The 18,462-nt window shown below is 40.4% G+C and overlaps 1 protein-coding gene across 7 annotated transcripts in view; it reads right to left on the bottom strand.

Moving 5' to 3' along the window:
* Window positions 450–18,462, bottom strand: part of GPR176 (G protein-coupled receptor 176) — a 139,636-nt gene continuing 121,623 nt past the window's right edge. For 5 of the 7 annotated variants that reach the window (XM_021097914.1, XM_021097921.1, XM_021097918.1 and 2 more), the window contains 2 exons: window positions 9,088–9,340; window positions 450–3,200 (listed from right to left, as the gene is read on the bottom strand). In XM_021097914.1, the coding sequence (XP_020953573.1) occupies window positions 2,078–3,200; window positions 9,088–9,340 (1,376 nt within the window). In that variant the 3' untranslated portion in view covers window positions 450–2,077. Of the gene's footprint in view, window positions 3,201–9,087; window positions 9,341–11,479; window positions 12,014–18,462 lie in introns of those variants that run through there. The other 2 variants (XM_021097925.1, XM_013993188.2) reach the window with 2 other exon arrangements.

The raw sequence follows: 18,462 nt of genomic DNA, 5'->3' as shown, positions 1-18,462 counted from the left end.
CTCCCCATTGTGTAGGAGGAAACCAAGGTATGTGATTACCTCACCTGTTCAAGGTCCCAAGGTGGATCAGTGGTAGAGTCAGGATTTAAACATGGGCCATCTGACCACAAGGCCAGGGCCCCAACCATATGTAATGGACCCTCCCTCATGAGGGGGGATGAGGGTGACACCCCACTCTTCCCTGTGTAGCTCCACCCCTGGGTTTAAGCAGTCCATCCACCAATTTCATTTGGAACCCATGTTTGGGACATTTATTCAAACACTGCACTTTCTTCTTTGGGAATACATTTTTTCAAGTTGCAACAATATAAGAAAATGCTACTGCAATGTTGCATCTGCATTTTGGGAGAAAAATATCCCTTCCATTTGAGGTAATGTAGAAAGAGAGAAGTTCAGAGAGGATACCACCTGGGGGGGGGGAATAAAAATTAAAATATCACCCATACAACTTTTTTTGAGTTCAGAAACTGCTTTTCAATTTTTTATTAAAACATAATTCTTCAAAGCATATAGAAATACACCCGACCATGACCTGTTAGAAGGCAACCAACTGCTTCAAACACACATAAGAAATATGTACCAAACTCTGGCTCACCAGAATTTATTAAGTTGTACATACACATTATCAGAAGGACACCAACACTTGACAGATTCTTCTACAGGACACAATTTTCTGAGAGATTATGTTTCCCCTTGAAGAAAGCTGTAACAATTGTGAAGGTTTTGAAAGATAGTCTTGAAGGGCCACAACATGAAGAATCAGGGTGAGGGACTACAGATGGCATGCACAAAAGCAGGGGCCCTGGGAGAGGGGTGGCAGGCCCCTGTTCCCTCAGAGGGCACACAATGCTTCGAGGAGAAAAACACAAAGAGGAAGGCACTCCCTCCTCGGGGAAGGACTCACATTCAGGAATCACAAGACAGTGCACCCAGGAGAGGAAAGGAAAGGAAACTCCCTACACTGAATCTGACCTTCCTCTGAGGGACAAGGGCCAGTGTGGTTGAAGGAGAAGATCCATGAGGACCACTGCCTTTGGGATGTGGAGTTTGCCTCTGAAGATGCTCGCCTCCCCTTAAGCTTTCTCAAGGCACTGGATTGGCTCCCCTGTGTACTATAAACAAGAACAAAACACCCTCTAGAGAAGAGCAGAGCTGGCACTTGATTCACCCTCACTGACACTGAAGTGTCATCTGTGGTTTGAATTCAGCCTGATGAAACCACCTCAAAGTGGATTTGAATCACTGTGGGAAAAGACTACAGAATGTGAATATTTCTTGGTCTCTCTTCTCCACCTCTAAGCTTCTCTCTCATTTGTTACAAGAAAAAAAAAAAAAACTTAAGGGGGGAAAAAACATGTAAAGAGCTTGCAGTGTTTTCCAACCAACACTGCAAACTAATCTTTCTGAAGATTTAGTGATGCCAGGAGAATGTCAGGATAATCAAGGATAAAATATCTCCCTTCTCCCCAGGCATGTCTGTTGCCATATCTGTCAAATGGAGCTGCAACAGTCACACATCCTTCACTTACATTCCAGTGCAGGAGATCCAGACGAAATGAGTCACGTGATCAGAACTTTCAGAGAAAAGGTGTCAAATGCCAAGGCCTCACCCTCCCTAAAGATAGAGACCGTTATAAAACATTTTTAATATTTGTCATTTTAAAATAGGATTTTCTCTGTAGCCACAGAGCTCCATCATTATCTTGGGCTTCCTTAGAATACCCCTGTTCTCTTTCTCTCCATGTATTCTCTACTTAGAACTGGGATGTCCCCAGAAAATGCACACAGAGTACTCACCCAAGACCTGTTTCCCACTACCCAGCTTTTGTCTCCCCAGAGAGGAATGTAGACTTTACTAAGGACGTGGATCACTGAAATAAATATATATATATACGCCCTCAATAAAGAGGACATTTGATTTTATATAGGTTTCCTTCCCATTCAAAAGCACTCAGCTCATATAGGAAGAGTCAACCCATACTGGGTTGCAATGAGATCCTACAAATCAATCTCAGGGCCCAGTGAAGGAGGGCAGGAATGTGGAAGCCCTGTGGCTTCCAGGGATTTACAAGCCTTGCTAGGAATCCACCTTTGGGAAAATGCTCACTTTATTGTTCCTGCTCATCTTCCGCTCCACCCTGCCTACCTTGGGCATCTTTGTCTGGATCAGCTCTTCTGGGGTATTGCCCAAGGGGGGAAGCAGCCTCTTCTTGTTGTTTCGGGTCTCTGAGAGCCACTGGGGAGGCAGCTCAAAAGGCCCAAAGCCAAACTGCAGGGAATATTTGTCAGGGAATGTCTCAGGTTCCATGGGGATGGCTGGCGCCACCTGGGATATGGAGTCCACTGTGCCTGGAGGCAGTGCAGGGGTTGCAAACTGTGGCCCCTGCTCTGCCTCCAGGCAGGGGGTAGGCAGCTCCTTGGCCTGGAGGTCAGCTGAGCCGGTGTACTTGGCTTCACTCTCTTCCTCATCCTCCATGGGCTGAAAGATCTGCTGCTGCCCAATGTGGAACATCTCCAGGAGCTGGCTACCTGAGCGCACACTGGGCTCCAGGCTGGCCTCAGCCATACCGCTCCCGGCGCTCACAACATTCCGGCGACTGTAGCGGTGGTGCAGTTGCACCAAGGTCCCAACCAAGCACTTGCGGACAGATTTGTTCACAGTGAGGAAGAGCACAGGGTTGGCCAGCAGTGAGACTTTGGGCAGCCAGATGGCGGTGAGCCGCAAGAAGACGGAAGTGTCGGGAACATTGAGCACGGTCTCGTAGATGACCAGTGTGGCATAGGGGACGCTGCAGAAGATGAAGACCATCACCATGGAGAGCAGGGTGGCGTGCAGCTCGGCCTCCCGCTGGGAGGCATAAGGGATAGAGATGGTGTTCTGGGGGGTCCGCAGCGCCGCTATGATGACCTTCTTCTTCTGGCTGGCACTCAGGGCCCGGCGGATCAGTATCAAGAAGAAGAACACCACAGCCACAGGCACGATGACCGTGGTGATGTTATAGATCAGAACATAAACCAGGTGTCCCAAGGAGTTGCTCCAGACTTCGGTGCAAGTGGACATGGCATAGATGTCGGCCACGTTGGTCACCGCAAACACAGGGACGCTGGCCACCACTGCATGGGCCCAGATGTATATCACTAGTTCTCGGGACTTGGCATCAGATATTTTTCTCTCCAGCGGATAGAGGACTGAGTAGTACCTGCGAAATGGACGAGCAAAATTCATTTCACAGAAAAAAATACTCTATTTATTTGGCCACACCTATGACATGCAGAATTTCCCTGGGCCAGGGATCAAACATGTGCCACAGCAGTAGCCAGGACCACAGCAGTGACAAGGTGGGATCCTTAACCCGCTGAGCCACCAGGAAATTCCCAAAATACTCTTTAAATTAGAAGAATCTATATTATCGAAAGCAGGAGAGAGGAAAGAAAGGGTCAAGTTCTTTTATTCTGCCTGGGACAGAGCAAACTTCTGGAGGAATTAGGAAGCTAGACCTTAAGTTTTGAGGGCTGGAGTTTCTGCTGTGGCTCAGTGGATTATGAACCCAACTAGTATGCATGAGGATGTGGGTTCGAACCCTGGCCTCGCTCAGTGGGTTAAGGATCTGGCATTGCCGTGTATAGGTCACAGATGTGGCTCAGACCTGGTGTTGCTATGGCTGTGGCATAGGCCAGCAGCTGTGCCTCCATTTCAACCCCTAGCCTGGGAACTTCCATGTACTGCAGGTGTGACCCTAAAAAGCAAAAAAAAAAAAAGTTTTTTGAGGATTTTGCTTTGCAACTCATAGCATTATAATTATTGCCACCAGGACTAAATCCCAAAGAATGCCCTCAGTATAAAGGATAGCTCCATCTGCTGTAAAGACATCTGTTTTTCAACTGAGAGGTAAAGGGTAATTTGTAAAAAATTGTACATGGGTTAGAGGAGCTTGAGGGCAATTTTCAAAGCCACTAAGAGAAAGAAATTTGTCTGCATATCCAAAGCAGACTCGTGCCACAGTGTATACGCATGGATATCATTAGCATTTTCAGCCACAGAAGAACCCAGTGTGCAGGATGGACTCTGATAAAGTCTTTCCACAAAATCAATTTGACTGAAAAAAATTATGCCTCTCAGTAGCCATTGTTCCCATGATAATCGCTCAGCCTCCCAAGAGCAATTAACAGGTCTAAAATGTCTGCACAATTAGATTTTTGTTAAAATCAGATATTTTTGCTTCAAGTTCAACTTGATTATTCTATAACCACCTAATCAGAATTCCAAAAGCACCTTGTGTCATTAGCACCTATGATCTGCATAAACTAATTTGTGAGCTCTTAGACTCACATCTGTCATGAAAGGGTAGCCAGTCGCCATCAGAAATATGGCGAGTTTCTTCACCCTCGCTTGGCCCACATCTGTGCAGTGAGCTAGCGCTGAACCTCCCAATCCTATTAACAAGCATTCATTCTTGGGGCCAGATGAGCATGCATGGCTTCCTGTCACAAGAACTTAGCACCACCTATGTGCTAGGTATTGCGTCAGGCACTGGGCTGCAAAGATGAAAGGACCCACAGGAATGTTTCTAAAGTAAATGAGGAAAGAGGCATAAAAACAAACAATTATAAATAAGAAGATGACAGCGCTACTGGAGGTACGCATAAAGGAGGTAAGGGAAAGGAAGCACCTGGGAAAATGTCAAGAGAAAGCAGCACTGTGGTGGAGTCTGGCAGGGGGCAAGCTGGGGGAGAGACGATGCAAACACAACATGACCATGGATGACCAGAAACGGATGGAGCATGGTAGAATGTGTTCTAGGTCTCTTTCTGGGAGGGGAAAAAAAGAGAAAGAAATGTGTAAGTTATGCATGCTTTCAATTTTTTTCTCTGAATATTGATAAAACTTTCTAATCACAACTCAGTAAATCCATTGTGATGGCCTCACACCCACACAAGAATACATGCCAGGAGTCCACTGTCTCTGATTCCCATTTCCAAACTGCCATGTAACAAACTCAGGCTTCCAGTCATTTCTGATTCCTATATGTTGGGAAATACACTGCAACACAAGCATATAGGCTCACTATAAATCATCTGTTAGTGTATATGGCTCTAGATGATGCAGGAAGCGTTAGGTGGCCTCTCAATTAACTTGCTGACTTGGTGCCATGAAACAAATATCTGAGAAAGAAGTGAGAGAAAGGATTGTTTTCTCTCTTTGTCTTTGTGCACGCCATGCTTATTCTTTTGAGTGATATGCGTCTCTGAGTAATGAAATTTACCTACCTTATTTTTCTACTAAAAGAACTTGTTGACCTTTTTAAATAATTAGGAATTTGGGACTAACAGATACACAATAAGGACCTATTGTATAGCACAGGGAACTATGTTCAAAATCATGTCATATCTTTTCCTATAATGGAATCTGAAAAAGAATATATATGTATATTCATATATATGTGTGTGTGTAGATAGATAGATAGATATCTACAACTGAATCACTTTGCCATAAACCTGAAAGACTGTAAATCAACTATACTTAAAAAAATAAATAAAAATAAAAGATACACTGAAAAAAAAAACAATGGCAAAAACACAGTAGATTTTCTGTTGGAAAGAAAATATGGATTTCTTATTATTTATGTATTTTCTTGTCTAAAACAGAAGGCCCAAAAATAATCCACAGAGATTGCTGAATTTTTTCCAGGTAAAACAGCAAACTGTCTAGAATAATGTGTCCCCACTCTTGTTGAATCCTACTCTTAAAAAATCTCCAGGATTCATAGCAGTATTATTCACAATAGTCAAAATGTGGAAACAATCCAAATTGCCATCAACTACTAAATGGATAAACAAAATGTGATGTATGCCTACAATGGAATATTATACAGGAATAAAAAGGAATGAAGTTGTTAAGAGAGTAGATCTTAAGAATTCTCATCTCAAGGAAAATTTTTTAAAATTGTGATTATATATATATATGAGATGATGGATGTTAACTGAAGTTACAGTGAATTATTTCACAATATGTGTAAGAGTAGTCATTATGCTGTATACCTTAAACTTACACAGTGCTATACATCAATTATAACTCAATAAAAATAGGAAAAAAAGAAGTACTAATACTTTCTATAACATGGATGAACCTTGAAAACATTATGCTGACTAAAAGAAGCCAGATGTAAAAGAACACATATTGTATGATTCTACTTACATGAAATATCCCTGCAAAGCAAACATAAAGAGACAGAAAGTAGATTAGTGGTGGCCTGGGTCTGGGCATGGGAATGGGGAGTGGCTGAAAAATGAGCATGTGATTTCTTTTTAGGGTGATGGAAATGTTCTAAAGTTCAATTATGATGATGCCTGCACAACTTGGCAAATATAATAAAATTCATTGACTTGTACACTTAAAATGGGTGAATTTTATGATTTGTAAATTATACCTCAAGAAAACTATTTAAAAAAAAAACTTTCAGAAAAGAAAAGCCTACTATGTGGACTGCAGACATAAGACCTCACCTAGCAGGTAGTAAGGGTCACTGGAAGGGCACACATGCCAGGAACACTGAATGGATCAACACAAAAAGCATGAGAGTGCCCATTGGGATACAAGCAGGCTTTTCACTCAGCCTTTTCAAGGTTATATTCCAGTGCTGTGGATGTGTGGATGGCACTTTCAGGTGTTCACAGACCTCCTGTTGAGCATGGAAGAGACATGAGGTCATAGAAAAGTGGCAAACTGGCATTGCTTGATACAGATTCAAGCTTGCTGAAGGGATTCAAATGGCCCATATACTAATTATTTTGAATGCAAATTAATTGCCAACATTTTAAAATGACAGAATTATAGATCTCCAATTTTCTTCTAAAAAACGGAAAGTCTGGCCCACTCAGTCTTGATACTCACAAAGCAACTATTAGCTGTATCTACTGAGTAATGACCCCTATGACCAGGAATGCAAACACCCAACCCTAACCTGGCCCAGGTCACTTGGCTTTGGCACCTGCCTTGTCTGCCCCTGCAGAGGTGAGTTTCTAGGAAGAAACTGTCAAAGGGCTGGAGGGGTTCCTGGCAAGATAGGGTAGCAAAAGGATTGCAGACATTATATCTAAGAAGGCGCTAACCAGAGGGAATCCTAAAGAAAGGGAGACAAATAGTGGTGCAGCTGTCCAAACGCAGGCCACAAATAATTCATTTAGTTCTTTTTACCCTTGAGGAAACTGAGGCTCAGAGAGGTTAAGCCACTTTGCCCAAAGCCACCAGTGAGAAAGCAGCATAGGCAGGACTTAAAGCCAGACTTCTGGCTTCAGAGTCCCCTCTCTAAAGCACTTTTCCTACTATTCAAGGGGCTTTGTGCGACCATGTCCCTCCAGGCAGATGTTGGGCAGCTACTGAAATCAGGGATCCAAGCCAGGAGGACCAGGCTGAAGAAACCCACAGATTGACTATGCAATCCATACCCTCACAGGAGATAAAGATATTAAGTATGTTTTAAATGGACAAAGAGTTTTAAAATTCTAAATTCATCTAAAATGTAGTTAAATTTATCAGAGGGTACAAAGTCAGAAGAGCCAGAACATTCCCTTCAACAACTTTTCTTCTCCGTAAATCTTGAAATCAAAGGTTCTTATGAACACAAAATACTTTCAGTTTTTGTTTGCTTATTTAATTTCATTCTCTAAAATATTATTTCAACTGTATTCATGAAGTGCTAGCAACAAAGAGAAAAGGCAGGAGCCTGTTGATGAGTGAGATCTTCACAATTCACTTTTATAAATTTGATCAAATTATGTACAACATAGTAGCTAGGATATAAGATTTATTTCCAAAAGAGCATCCTTTGGCAGCAAAACGGATGGACCTAGAGATTATCATACTAAATGAAGTAAGCCAGATAAAGGCAAATATATGATATCACTTATATATGGAATCTTTAGAAATGATACAGATGAACTTATTTACAAAACAGAAACAGACTCACTGATATAGAAAACAAACTTGTGATTAACAAAGAGTGGGAGATTGATACAGAGTTTGGGATTAGCAGATATATCTACTATATATCAAATAGATAACCAACAAGGACCTACTGTATAACACAGGGAACTGTACTCAATATCTTTTTTTATAATGATTTTTATTTTTTCCATTATAGCTGGTTTACAGTGTTCTTGTAATAACATATAATGGAAGAGAATATAAAAAAGAATATATATACTTAGAGATATATGTACAACTGAGTCACCTTGCTGTATACCTGAAACTAGCACAATATTGTAAATCAACTATATTTCAATAAAACTTTTTTTAATTAAAAAAAGATGGGGTGTTCCTGCTGTGGCTCAGTGGTAACCAACCCAACTAGTATCCATGAGGATAAGAGTTTGATCCCTGGCCTCACTCGGTGGGTTAAGGATCTGGCATTGCCATGAGCTGCAGTGTAGATCACAGACTCGGCTAAGATCCTGTGTTGCTGTGGTGTAGGCACAGCTCCAATTCAACCCCTAGCCTGGGAACTTCCATATGCTGCGGGTGGGACCCTAAAAAGACACACACACACACACACACACACACACACACACACACACACACACACACACACACGAATGGGGAAAAAAAAAACAACCACCACAACATAAAACCTTGGAAATCTTCTAAAGGAATTCTGGTGTTATCTAGCCAGGTCCAACTGAACTGTCTAATCATTTGTTAAATGACCACTGAATTGGTCTCTTGTTCCTCCAGAAATGTTTTCATCTTGCATCAAAAGGCCCTAATTGCAGTGTTAGCAATCTGATGAGCAACCTACTGCAAACTACAATACAAATACCGCCAGTTCCAACCCAACTGAAACTATATCATGACGCAGCTCTGCCCCAGCATCCTCATGAAGCAACCTCTCCAATGCCACATCTTTTCTCAATGGTCCAATTCTCCAAAGCTGCTGTCTTTTGTGAGGCAACTGTTCAGCAATTCATTCTTTCTGTTGACCACAAGCAGACTAAGAAGCAGTGACACTGACTATTTACTATTTGCTTCATTTTTCTAATTTTTCAATATACTTAAAAAAAAAAGTTCAGCCCCTGGTGACCTGATCTTACCTGTCCAAGGCAATGGCAGGGAAGCTGAGGATAGTCACAGAGCAGAAGACTTTGTGCAAAAATTTGAGGACCTTGCAGAAGAGCATGGTGTAGATCCACCAGCAACAGTGAGGGCTGGTGCTGAGGATGATGTCGAAGGGCACGCAGACCAGGCTGGCACAAATCCCCGAGCAGGCCAGGTTTTTAATGAACCTGTTGGTGACAGATTTGAACACGGTTGTGCGGCAAGTTGACCATAACACCATGAAGTTTCCTGGCCAAATAAGCAAAAATAAAAACAAAAAATTTTTAAATAAAAAAAAGACAAAAAAGGAAAGAAAGAAAATACAGGTTAATGAAATACTGAAAAACCACATTTGAGAGTTCATTTCAAAGAACTTAAAGACATTATATTGTGAATTTATATGAAATTATTAAATCACTTTTGTACATATCAAAACATCTAGAAGAATCTTTAGTGGTGGTTTTTGTTATTGAATTTTATGCATACAAGTATGATGACGATTCTGTCGCACCTGAGTATAAACCAATTTTCTAGGTATTACTTAACCTCTGCCAGTCTACTCTGGCCAAGTTGACAAATGACCTCTGCATTAACCAAATTCTGTAATAAAAACAAGATGAAAACCACATATGTGGCTTAAAATTTTCTAAGAGCCATATCTTTTAAAAGTAAAAAGAAGCAGATGAAACTTCAAGAGTGTAATCTATTGAACCTAATACATCTCAAACATTTCAACATGTCATCATTACTTTAAAAAGTATTAATGAAATATTTCCATTCTTATTTTTGCACTATGTCTTTGAGATTTGGGGTGCATTTTTCAAATGGAAATGTAATTGCCACATAACACTCTGTTTTAGGTGTGTGTGGTATACTTTTTTTTTTACAACACATTGTCGATTCAGACTGGTCACTCTTTTTTTTTTAGGGCTGCACCTGCGGCACATGGAAGTTCCCAGGCTAGGGGTCAAATCAGAGCTGTAGCCACTGGCCTATGCCACAGCCACAGCAATGCCAGATCCTTAACCCACTGAGAGAGGCCAGGGATTGAACCTGCGTCCTCATGGATGCTAGTCAAATTCGTTTCTGCTGAGCCACAATGGGAACTCCCACACGAGTTACCTTTTTCAAGTTCTCCTTGGTCACACGCAGATAGTGACCACTGTACAGGCCTGCGATGTTCTAGACCTTTAGCATCAGTAACACACTTGTCTGTCTCTCTGAACATATTCTCCTCTTGTGGCTTCCACAGGCCTACAGTCTTTTGTTGTTCCTTCTAACTACCACGTCTCCTGGCTGCTCCCTATCTTCTCCACTAGACCTTTCTCCATCCCCTCTCCAGCCTCTCCCTAGGTTAAATCACTCTCTCGATGGCTCTCCACTGAAATGCTGGTGACTCCCACATTCATGTCCCAAACTATGCCTCTCTTCTCAACTCCAGATTCCTGTTTGCCAATAGACATTGATTCTCCACCCCCTCTCATTCTATAATGCCTGTCCATGGGCCTCAAGAGACTACACATTCCATCTCTGCTATGGGCTTATTATTTATACTTTAAAAATTTTTTAGTATTTTCCCAATATTTACTATATACATTTTTAGTTACTCACACAGTCTACTTTCAAATACTGTTACACTGCTTCACATGTAGAAAAATAATCTTATAATGATATATTCCTAATTCTCCTCTCCTAACTTTCATACTTCCATTATCATACATTTTACTTTTATATAAATTATAATCCCAACATTCATTGCTGAAATTTTTAATTTAAGAAGACAGTTAACTTGTAGAGCAATTAAAAATAAGAGGAAAGAGCTCTTTTGTGGTGCAGTAGGTTAGGGATCTGGTGTTGTCACTGCAGCAGCTTGGGTTGCTTCTGTGGTGGGGATTTGATTCCTGGTACAGGAATTTCCACATGCCACAAATGTGGCACAAAAAAAAAAAAAGGAAAAAACCTTTTTATATTTATCTTCATTTTAACCATTTCTTGAACAGATCCAAGTTTCTGTCTGGTATCATATTGTTTGTGCCTAAAGAACTCCCTTTAACATTAGTTCAGGTCTGCTAGTAATTAATTCTCCCAGAATTTTTTTTTCTGAAAATATCTTTCTTTTTCCTCCATTTTTCAAAGACATGTTTTCTGGGTATAACCTTCTGAGTTGAGAGCATTTTTTGCCTCCAGTACTTGACAGATGTCATTCTATTATCTTCCAGATTTCATAGTTTCTGATAATATGTCTGCTATAAATCTTACCTTTGTTTTTTGTGTAATTTGTCTTTTTTCTCCTCTTTCAAGACTTTCTCTTTCTCTTTGGTTTTTAGCCGTTTGAATATGATGTGCCTAGAAGTGTGTGTGTGTGTGTGTGTGTGTGTGTGTGTTTACCTGGTTAGGGTATTCTGCTTCTTGGTTCTTTGATGTCTTTTATTACTTTTGAAAAATTCATGGCAAGTATCTCTTCAAATATTTCTTCTGTCCCATTCTCTCTCTCTTCTCCTTCTGGGGTTCTAATTACATATAATATGCATTATAATAAAAAAGTCCCCCCCACCAAAGATAAGTACATCCTAATCCATGGAACCTGTGAATATGTTAGGGTATATAGCAAAGACAAATTAAGGTTCTAGTCTTTGACCTTAAGCTAGGCAGACTATCCTAGATCTTCATAGTTTATTTTAATTCTCTATGTAATAATTTCAGTATCTGGGTCATATCTGAGTCTGGATCTTTGATTGCTCAGTCTCTTGACAGTGGGTTGTTTTTCTTGCTTTTAAGTGTGTCTCATAATTTTAGATTGAAAGTTAGGGAGTTCCCGTCGTGGCGCAGTGGTTAACGAATCCGACTAGGAACCATGAGGTTGCGGGTTCGGTCCCTGCCCTTGCTCAGTGGGTTAACGATCCGGCGTTGCCGTGAGCTGTGGTGTAGGTTGCAGACATGGCTCGGATCCCGCGTTGCTGTGGCTCTGGCGTAGGCCGGTGGCTACAGCTCCGATTCAACCCCTAGCCTGGGAACCTCCATATGCCACGGGAGCGGCCCAAGAAATAGCAACAACAACAACAGCAAAAAAAAAAAAGACAAAAAGACAAAAGACAAAAAAAAAAAAAAAAAGAAAATGTATTTTTGGGGAGTTCCTGTCGTGGCGCAGTGGTTAACGAATCCGACTAGGAACCATGAGGTTGCGGGTTCGGTCCCTGCCCTTGCTCAGTGGGTTAATGATCCGGCGTTGCCGTGAGCTGTGGTGTAGGTCGCAGACGTGGCTCGGATCCCGAGTTGCTGTGGCTCTGGCGTAGGCCGGTGGCTACAGCTCCGATTAGACCCCTAGCCTGGGAACCTCCATATGCCGCGGGAGCAGCCCAAGAAATAGCAACAACAGCAACAACAACAACGAAAAGACAAAAGACAAAAAAAAAAAAAAAAAAAGAAAGTTAGATATAGTCTTTAGAATGGTAGATAGTAATAAATACTATTTACAGGACATTGGGACAGACAGACACACACAAAGACTCACAGACAATTACACAGCACTACTTCAGTCAGATTCCAGGTCCCAGGCCATGGATCAGTAACTTCATTTCATCATCCCATAAATATATGTAAGTTTTCACATAGGCAAGAAATAAGAAGTAACATGTTTGATAATTTGTTAAAGTGGGAGAACAGGAAAAGAAGATAAGGGGAAAAAGAAGGACATTGAGAAATACAAATATTTTATGTGGAGTAGTCAGGTCCTATTACTGCATCATGCTACAGACCTGTGCTTCCTAAACCTGCATAATCATTGGGATCTCCCAGGTAGCTTTATCCTGTTAAAATCTATGTGGGGAAAGAATCTGAAAGAGAATGGATGTATGTACATGCATAACTGAACCATTTTTTTGTACAGCAGAAATCATCACAACATTGTAAATCAACTATGCGTCAATAAAACTTTAAAAATGAAAAAAATTAAGTAAAATAAAATGCGGATTTAGTCCTCAGCCCAATTGAATCAGAATCCTGGAGGGGAGGGGGGGCTAGGAATCTTTATTATTATGGGCCTAGCAAGAATTTCATAGGACTGGCCAGGTGCACTGCCACAGCCCCTCACTGTTAGCCTAAACTGTATGGAGTACATCAGTGTACTCGTTGTTTATTCAAAAATAAAGAGCGATCCTCCCCAATTTTGATGGCAAAAACATGCAGGTCGCACTGTGCTCTAATTATAGTCTCCATAGAGCCCCAAGGAAATCCTTTTCTGCTGCTCAGCGTGGCCTGCAGATACATAAGGAGCTACAGCCGCATTTCCTACTAGAGGAGAAACACAAGAAAGGATGACATCCTTTGACCAGTGTTTTATTATCAATGCTCATTGACTTGTTGCATTTCTCCCTGTTGCTCACCATCACTGACCAAGCAGAAAGGGATAGAACAATTTTAATTAACTTTAGTGCATTTATTTCCATTTTTCAAAAATAAGCTCACGTAGGCAGTAGGCTTAAAGTTCATTGGGACCATATATTTTGTTTTACAAAGAAAAGGAAAAACTGAAAAATATGGATGCTTACTGAGAGCTGCACAGGAAAGCAGGATGGAACAAAACAGAATGAAATCCAAGATTCTTGCTCTCTTGGCTACAGTTCAGATGTTTGTGAAATACAGTTTATACCTTGGCCATCAGGACTGCCAATTACTCAGAGATCTATTTTAGGGCACTATTTTTGTTTCAGGTTTGCTTTTTTGTATCCCAAGTGACATGCATTAGTGTTTCTTATGATTACTGAGATAAAACATAGTTAATTTTTTAAAATTGAAGTATAGTTGATGTACAATAGTATATAAGTTACAGGTATGTAATATAGTGATTCACAATTTTTAAAGGTGATACTCCATTTATAGGTAGTTTAAATATTAGCTATATTCCCTGTATTGTACAATATATCCTTGTAGCTTATTTTATACATAATAGTTTGTATGTCTTCAACTCCTACCCCTACAATGCCCCTCCCTCCTTCCTTCTCTCCCTTGGTAAACACTACTTTGTTTTCTATATCTGTGAGTCTGCTTAAGATAACACAGAGTTAATTTTTAAAATTCAAACAATGGATAAAAGTATGAAAAAGAAAGTAAAAATTACCCACCCAGTGATAACCCCCCTGTAAACTTTACGTATTGATCCTTCCAAACTTCTTTTTAAATACATGGACTTTCTGTTTATTCCAATAGGACCAAACTATGCACACTGCTTTTTTAGATCTTTTTGCTATATCAACCATATTTATATGACAATAAATAAAAATAGATCTATATCATCATTTTAATAGCTACATAAAAGCAACGGTGCTTTTATGGTTATATCCTAATTTATTTTGTCTATGCATATTGATGAATTTTTTTAAAGCTGTTTCAATACATCTCTATTATACAATGTTGAGATCAACATCCTTATATATTTAATTTGAAGGAATTGAACTGATTATTTATTAAGAATAATTTCTAGATTTATTAAGCATAATTTCTGGGTCAAAGAGCTTGCACATTTTTTAATATATATTGCAAAATGACCATCCACATAAAGCATGTGAGAGAGCTGGTTTCCCCATATGCTCACTCAAAGTTCTCTGTTCTAAAGAATTCTAAAATATTTGGAATTTTTGCATGCTTCCTCAATCCTAGGATTCATGTTTTCCTTCTTTCTAGAAAATTTTCATCCATTGCCTCTTTGACTTTTTCCCTACCTCTTTCTTATCTTCTTCAGGAACTCTTTATTAGACCTATATTATACCTCATTCTATTCTCTTAACCTTTTATTCATATTTTCCATTTTCCATCAATTTATCATCTTCTGCAAACTGAGTGGTATTTCTTATGCCTTCCTTCCATTTTATCAATGTTCAACTTATCTGGAAGTAATCAGACCATCTTTTTTCTTTCTTTTAGCTTCTTGGGTATCAAACTTCTTGAAATTTGTATTTGGATCTACTTTAAACTGCCTACTCTTGATTCCTAGTGTCATTTAATTTTGCCATTTGTTGGGTCTGCTGGCTCTCCTTTTATGGTTTTCCTCATATAGTTTTTAATGTTCAGTTATGAGCTCAAGGTGTGTGGCGGTTGTTTTTCTATGGCAGGCTATAGTCCCTGGTTGTGTAAATGTTTTGAATGGCTAGCCAAGTGCAACAATGTCTGTTGAAGGACCATTCTGAGAAAAGTTAATTGTGTAGGAAAATTTTTACCCTAAGGAGAAGCAGGATATTTTAATAACTAAGAGCACAGACCCTGAAGCCTTACTCCCAGATTCAAGTCTCAGCTCTACCATTTACTAGTTGTGTGATCATGGGTGAATTAACTTCTCTGTGCCTCAGTTTCATCATCTGTAAAGTGAACATGATAACAGAGTTCCCGTTGTGGCTCAGCTGTTACGAACCTGACTAGTATCCTAGGATGCAGGTTCAATCCCTGGCCTCACTCACTGGGTTAAAGATTTGGTGTTGCCAGGGAGCTGTGGTGTAGATCACAGACACAACTCTGATCTGGCATTGCTGTGGCTGTTGTGTAGGTTGGCAGCTGCAGCTCCTATTGGACCCCTAGCCTGGGAACCTCCATATGCCATCAGTGTGGCCTTAAAAAGAAAAAGAAAAGTGGACATGATAACAATACCCATGTTCCAGGGCCATTGAGAGGATTAAATGAGCCAATACAAGTAATATATGTATAGTATAAACAGCTTACTGTGCATAATACATGCTATGTAAGTGGATAGGTCATTGTTATTATGAGTTGCACAAAGGTTTGGAGGGCACCAAGGAAAGGTCTGACAGAGAGAGAGTGAGAGGCTGGGCCTGAGGAAAAGAATCCTGGAGCCATATATAGAGAAGATAGAAGAGGACAGCTCCTTGGAGGGACTTGGAAGCTCAGGAGTGAGAAACAAGGTGGGACTGACTAGCTGATAGGTTCCAAAGGGAACATTGGAGTCTGCTAAGGAAGAAACTCCTAGGTTTACCCTGTGATGGCTCCTTGGCTACTGCTGAAAAAAATCACAGCAGATTGTCTTGTGGGGTTACAAAGGGTGCCTGGGATTATGGTGTTCGGCAGTTGTGACAGCTTCAGAGCTTTGCCCTCAGGCCTGTGGGACACAAATACTTGTCTCTCCTCCTCACTGTCCTCTGGATTCAATGACTTCACTAAGCCTTGTCTCTCTAGCAGGGAAGGCAGGGGCTGCTGGAAGATCTGCTCTCTCCTAGAAGTTCAGCCTCCACTTGAATCGCACATGACAGGTCTCAAAACAAGGACGTCTCTTCTCCAGATGGAGTCCTGCTTCTGGAATCCATCAAGCCTATTATAAAACAGTCCAGACACCCTACAATCTTACAGCAGCAAACAAATATGATACATCTTATTAAAGCCCTAGAGTGAATTAAAAACCACAAAGGGTCAAAAAAATAAAAAAAGGAATCAATGATCTTGACATGGTTTCATTAAGAGAAATGAAAAATCTGGAGTTCTCCTGTGACACAGTGGGTTAAGGATCTGGCATTGTCACTGCAGGGGCCTAGGTAGCTGCTGTGGTGCAGATTTGATCCCTAGTCCAAAAAATCTCAAAGTAATGATGACTTTCAATTCAAAAAAAAAAAAAAGAAAAGAAAAGAAAAATCTCAAAGTAATAATGCTTTCAATTCAATTATCTGAACAGCTTGAAACCATCAAGAGATTATTTGTATCATTATGGGAAGAGGTTTTGAAATGCTATCTGGCCAAAGATAATATTAAAAATAATAAAACAGTGATTATACCTATACTTCATTATTTGTTTTAAAAACTTTTAAAAACATTAATACTTACCCATGATCTTCCCAATAGGAAGACACTAAGCACCCTTGTGACTTTATTTTTATTTTTTAAATCTTATTTTCTATTTCTCTTTGTTTATTTATTTTGACATGCAGAAGTTCTTAGGCCAGGGATCAAACCCATGCCATAGCAGTGACCTAAGTTGTAGCAGTGACAAGGCCAGATACTTAACCCACTAGGCCACCAGGGAACTCCCCCTTGCACATTAGATATACAAGTTGAACAATAAAGAATTTTAATTGGAATTCAAATTTTGAAAAAATTTTATTCAAAATTATTTGAAAAAAAGGAGTTGCCTTTTGGTTCAGTGGGTTAAGGATCAGGTATTGCCATTGCAGTGATGTGGGTTTGATCCCTGGCCCAGATAATACTGCACACCACAGACGTGGCCCAAAAAAAATTATTTGGAAAAAAAAAAAAACAGTTGACCTTGAACAAGGCAGAGATTAATCCTCATAACTTAGAGTGAGCCCTCTATTTCCTCAGTTCCTCTGCATCTGTGGATTCAACCAACCATGGATGGTAAGTACTATAGTATTTACTATTGGAAAATATTCGTAAGTGGACCCATGCAGTTCAAGCCCACATTGTTCAAGAGTCAACTGTATTCAGTTTCTTACCACCTCACTAAAAAGTTAATGTGTCCCTGAACATCTTAGGGTGCTTCTCCATGTTATTTAGGTTCAGATGTAGTTTCATTAGAACAATGGCTTTTGCAAAGAGCTGATTTTATATATTTCTTTCTTTCTTTTTCTTTTTTTTTGGGGGGGGTGGGGGTGCATGCCTGCGGCATATGGAGCTCCTCAGGCTAGGGCATCAAATCGGAGCTACAGCTGCTGGCCTACACCGAAGCCACAGCAATGCCAGATCCGAGCCATGTCTTCGATCTACACCACAGCTCATGGCAACACCAGATCCTTAACCCACTGAGTGAGGCCAGGGATCAAACCTGCGTCCTCATGGATGCTGGTCAGATTCATTTCCTCTGAGCCACGACAGGAACTCCAGCAAAGAGCTGATTTTAAAAGAATGCTAGAGAACAAAAATAAATGTGAGATTGAAGAATTAAACCCATTTTGAAGAAGAGCAGAGGTACAAAAGTTAGTTGATTAATTTTACCAAAGCATTCAGTAGTTCCCTACCACCAAGAAAAAAGCAAATGCAAACCTCTCAACATCACATAATACCTTTTAAGATACAATCCTTGGCTGCTCCCACACTCACCACCCAGTGTTGCAGCATCATGATAGAATAAAATGACTCTGGAAATTTAAAGGGAAAATCCATGATTTTCTCTGAATCTTACACCTACTGTCCAAGCAATGGGTTGTTCCCCAAAGGGAACTCCCTTTCATAAAAAAGAGTGAGAGAGAGAGAGAGAGAGAGAGAGAGAGAGAGAGAGAGAGAGAGAGAGAGAAAGACAAAATAGGAACAAAGAACTCCTCAGTGTAAAGAGGCAAATGGTACCAGGAAGGTTCAAAATAAGACACTGTGAACCTAAGGACACAAACATTAAAAGTTAAGTTTCATACAGAAGAGACCTG

This window comes from Sus scrofa, chromosome 1 (assembly GCF_000003025.6).
Source record: "Sus scrofa isolate TJ Tabasco breed Duroc chromosome 1, Sscrofa11.1, whole genome shotgun sequence".
Taxonomy (NCBI): Eukaryota; Metazoa; Chordata; class Mammalia; order Artiodactyla; family Suidae; genus Sus; species Sus scrofa.
The sequence above is the reverse complement of the archived record's forward strand: the minus strand, read 5'-3'. Positions and strand labels throughout refer to the sequence as shown.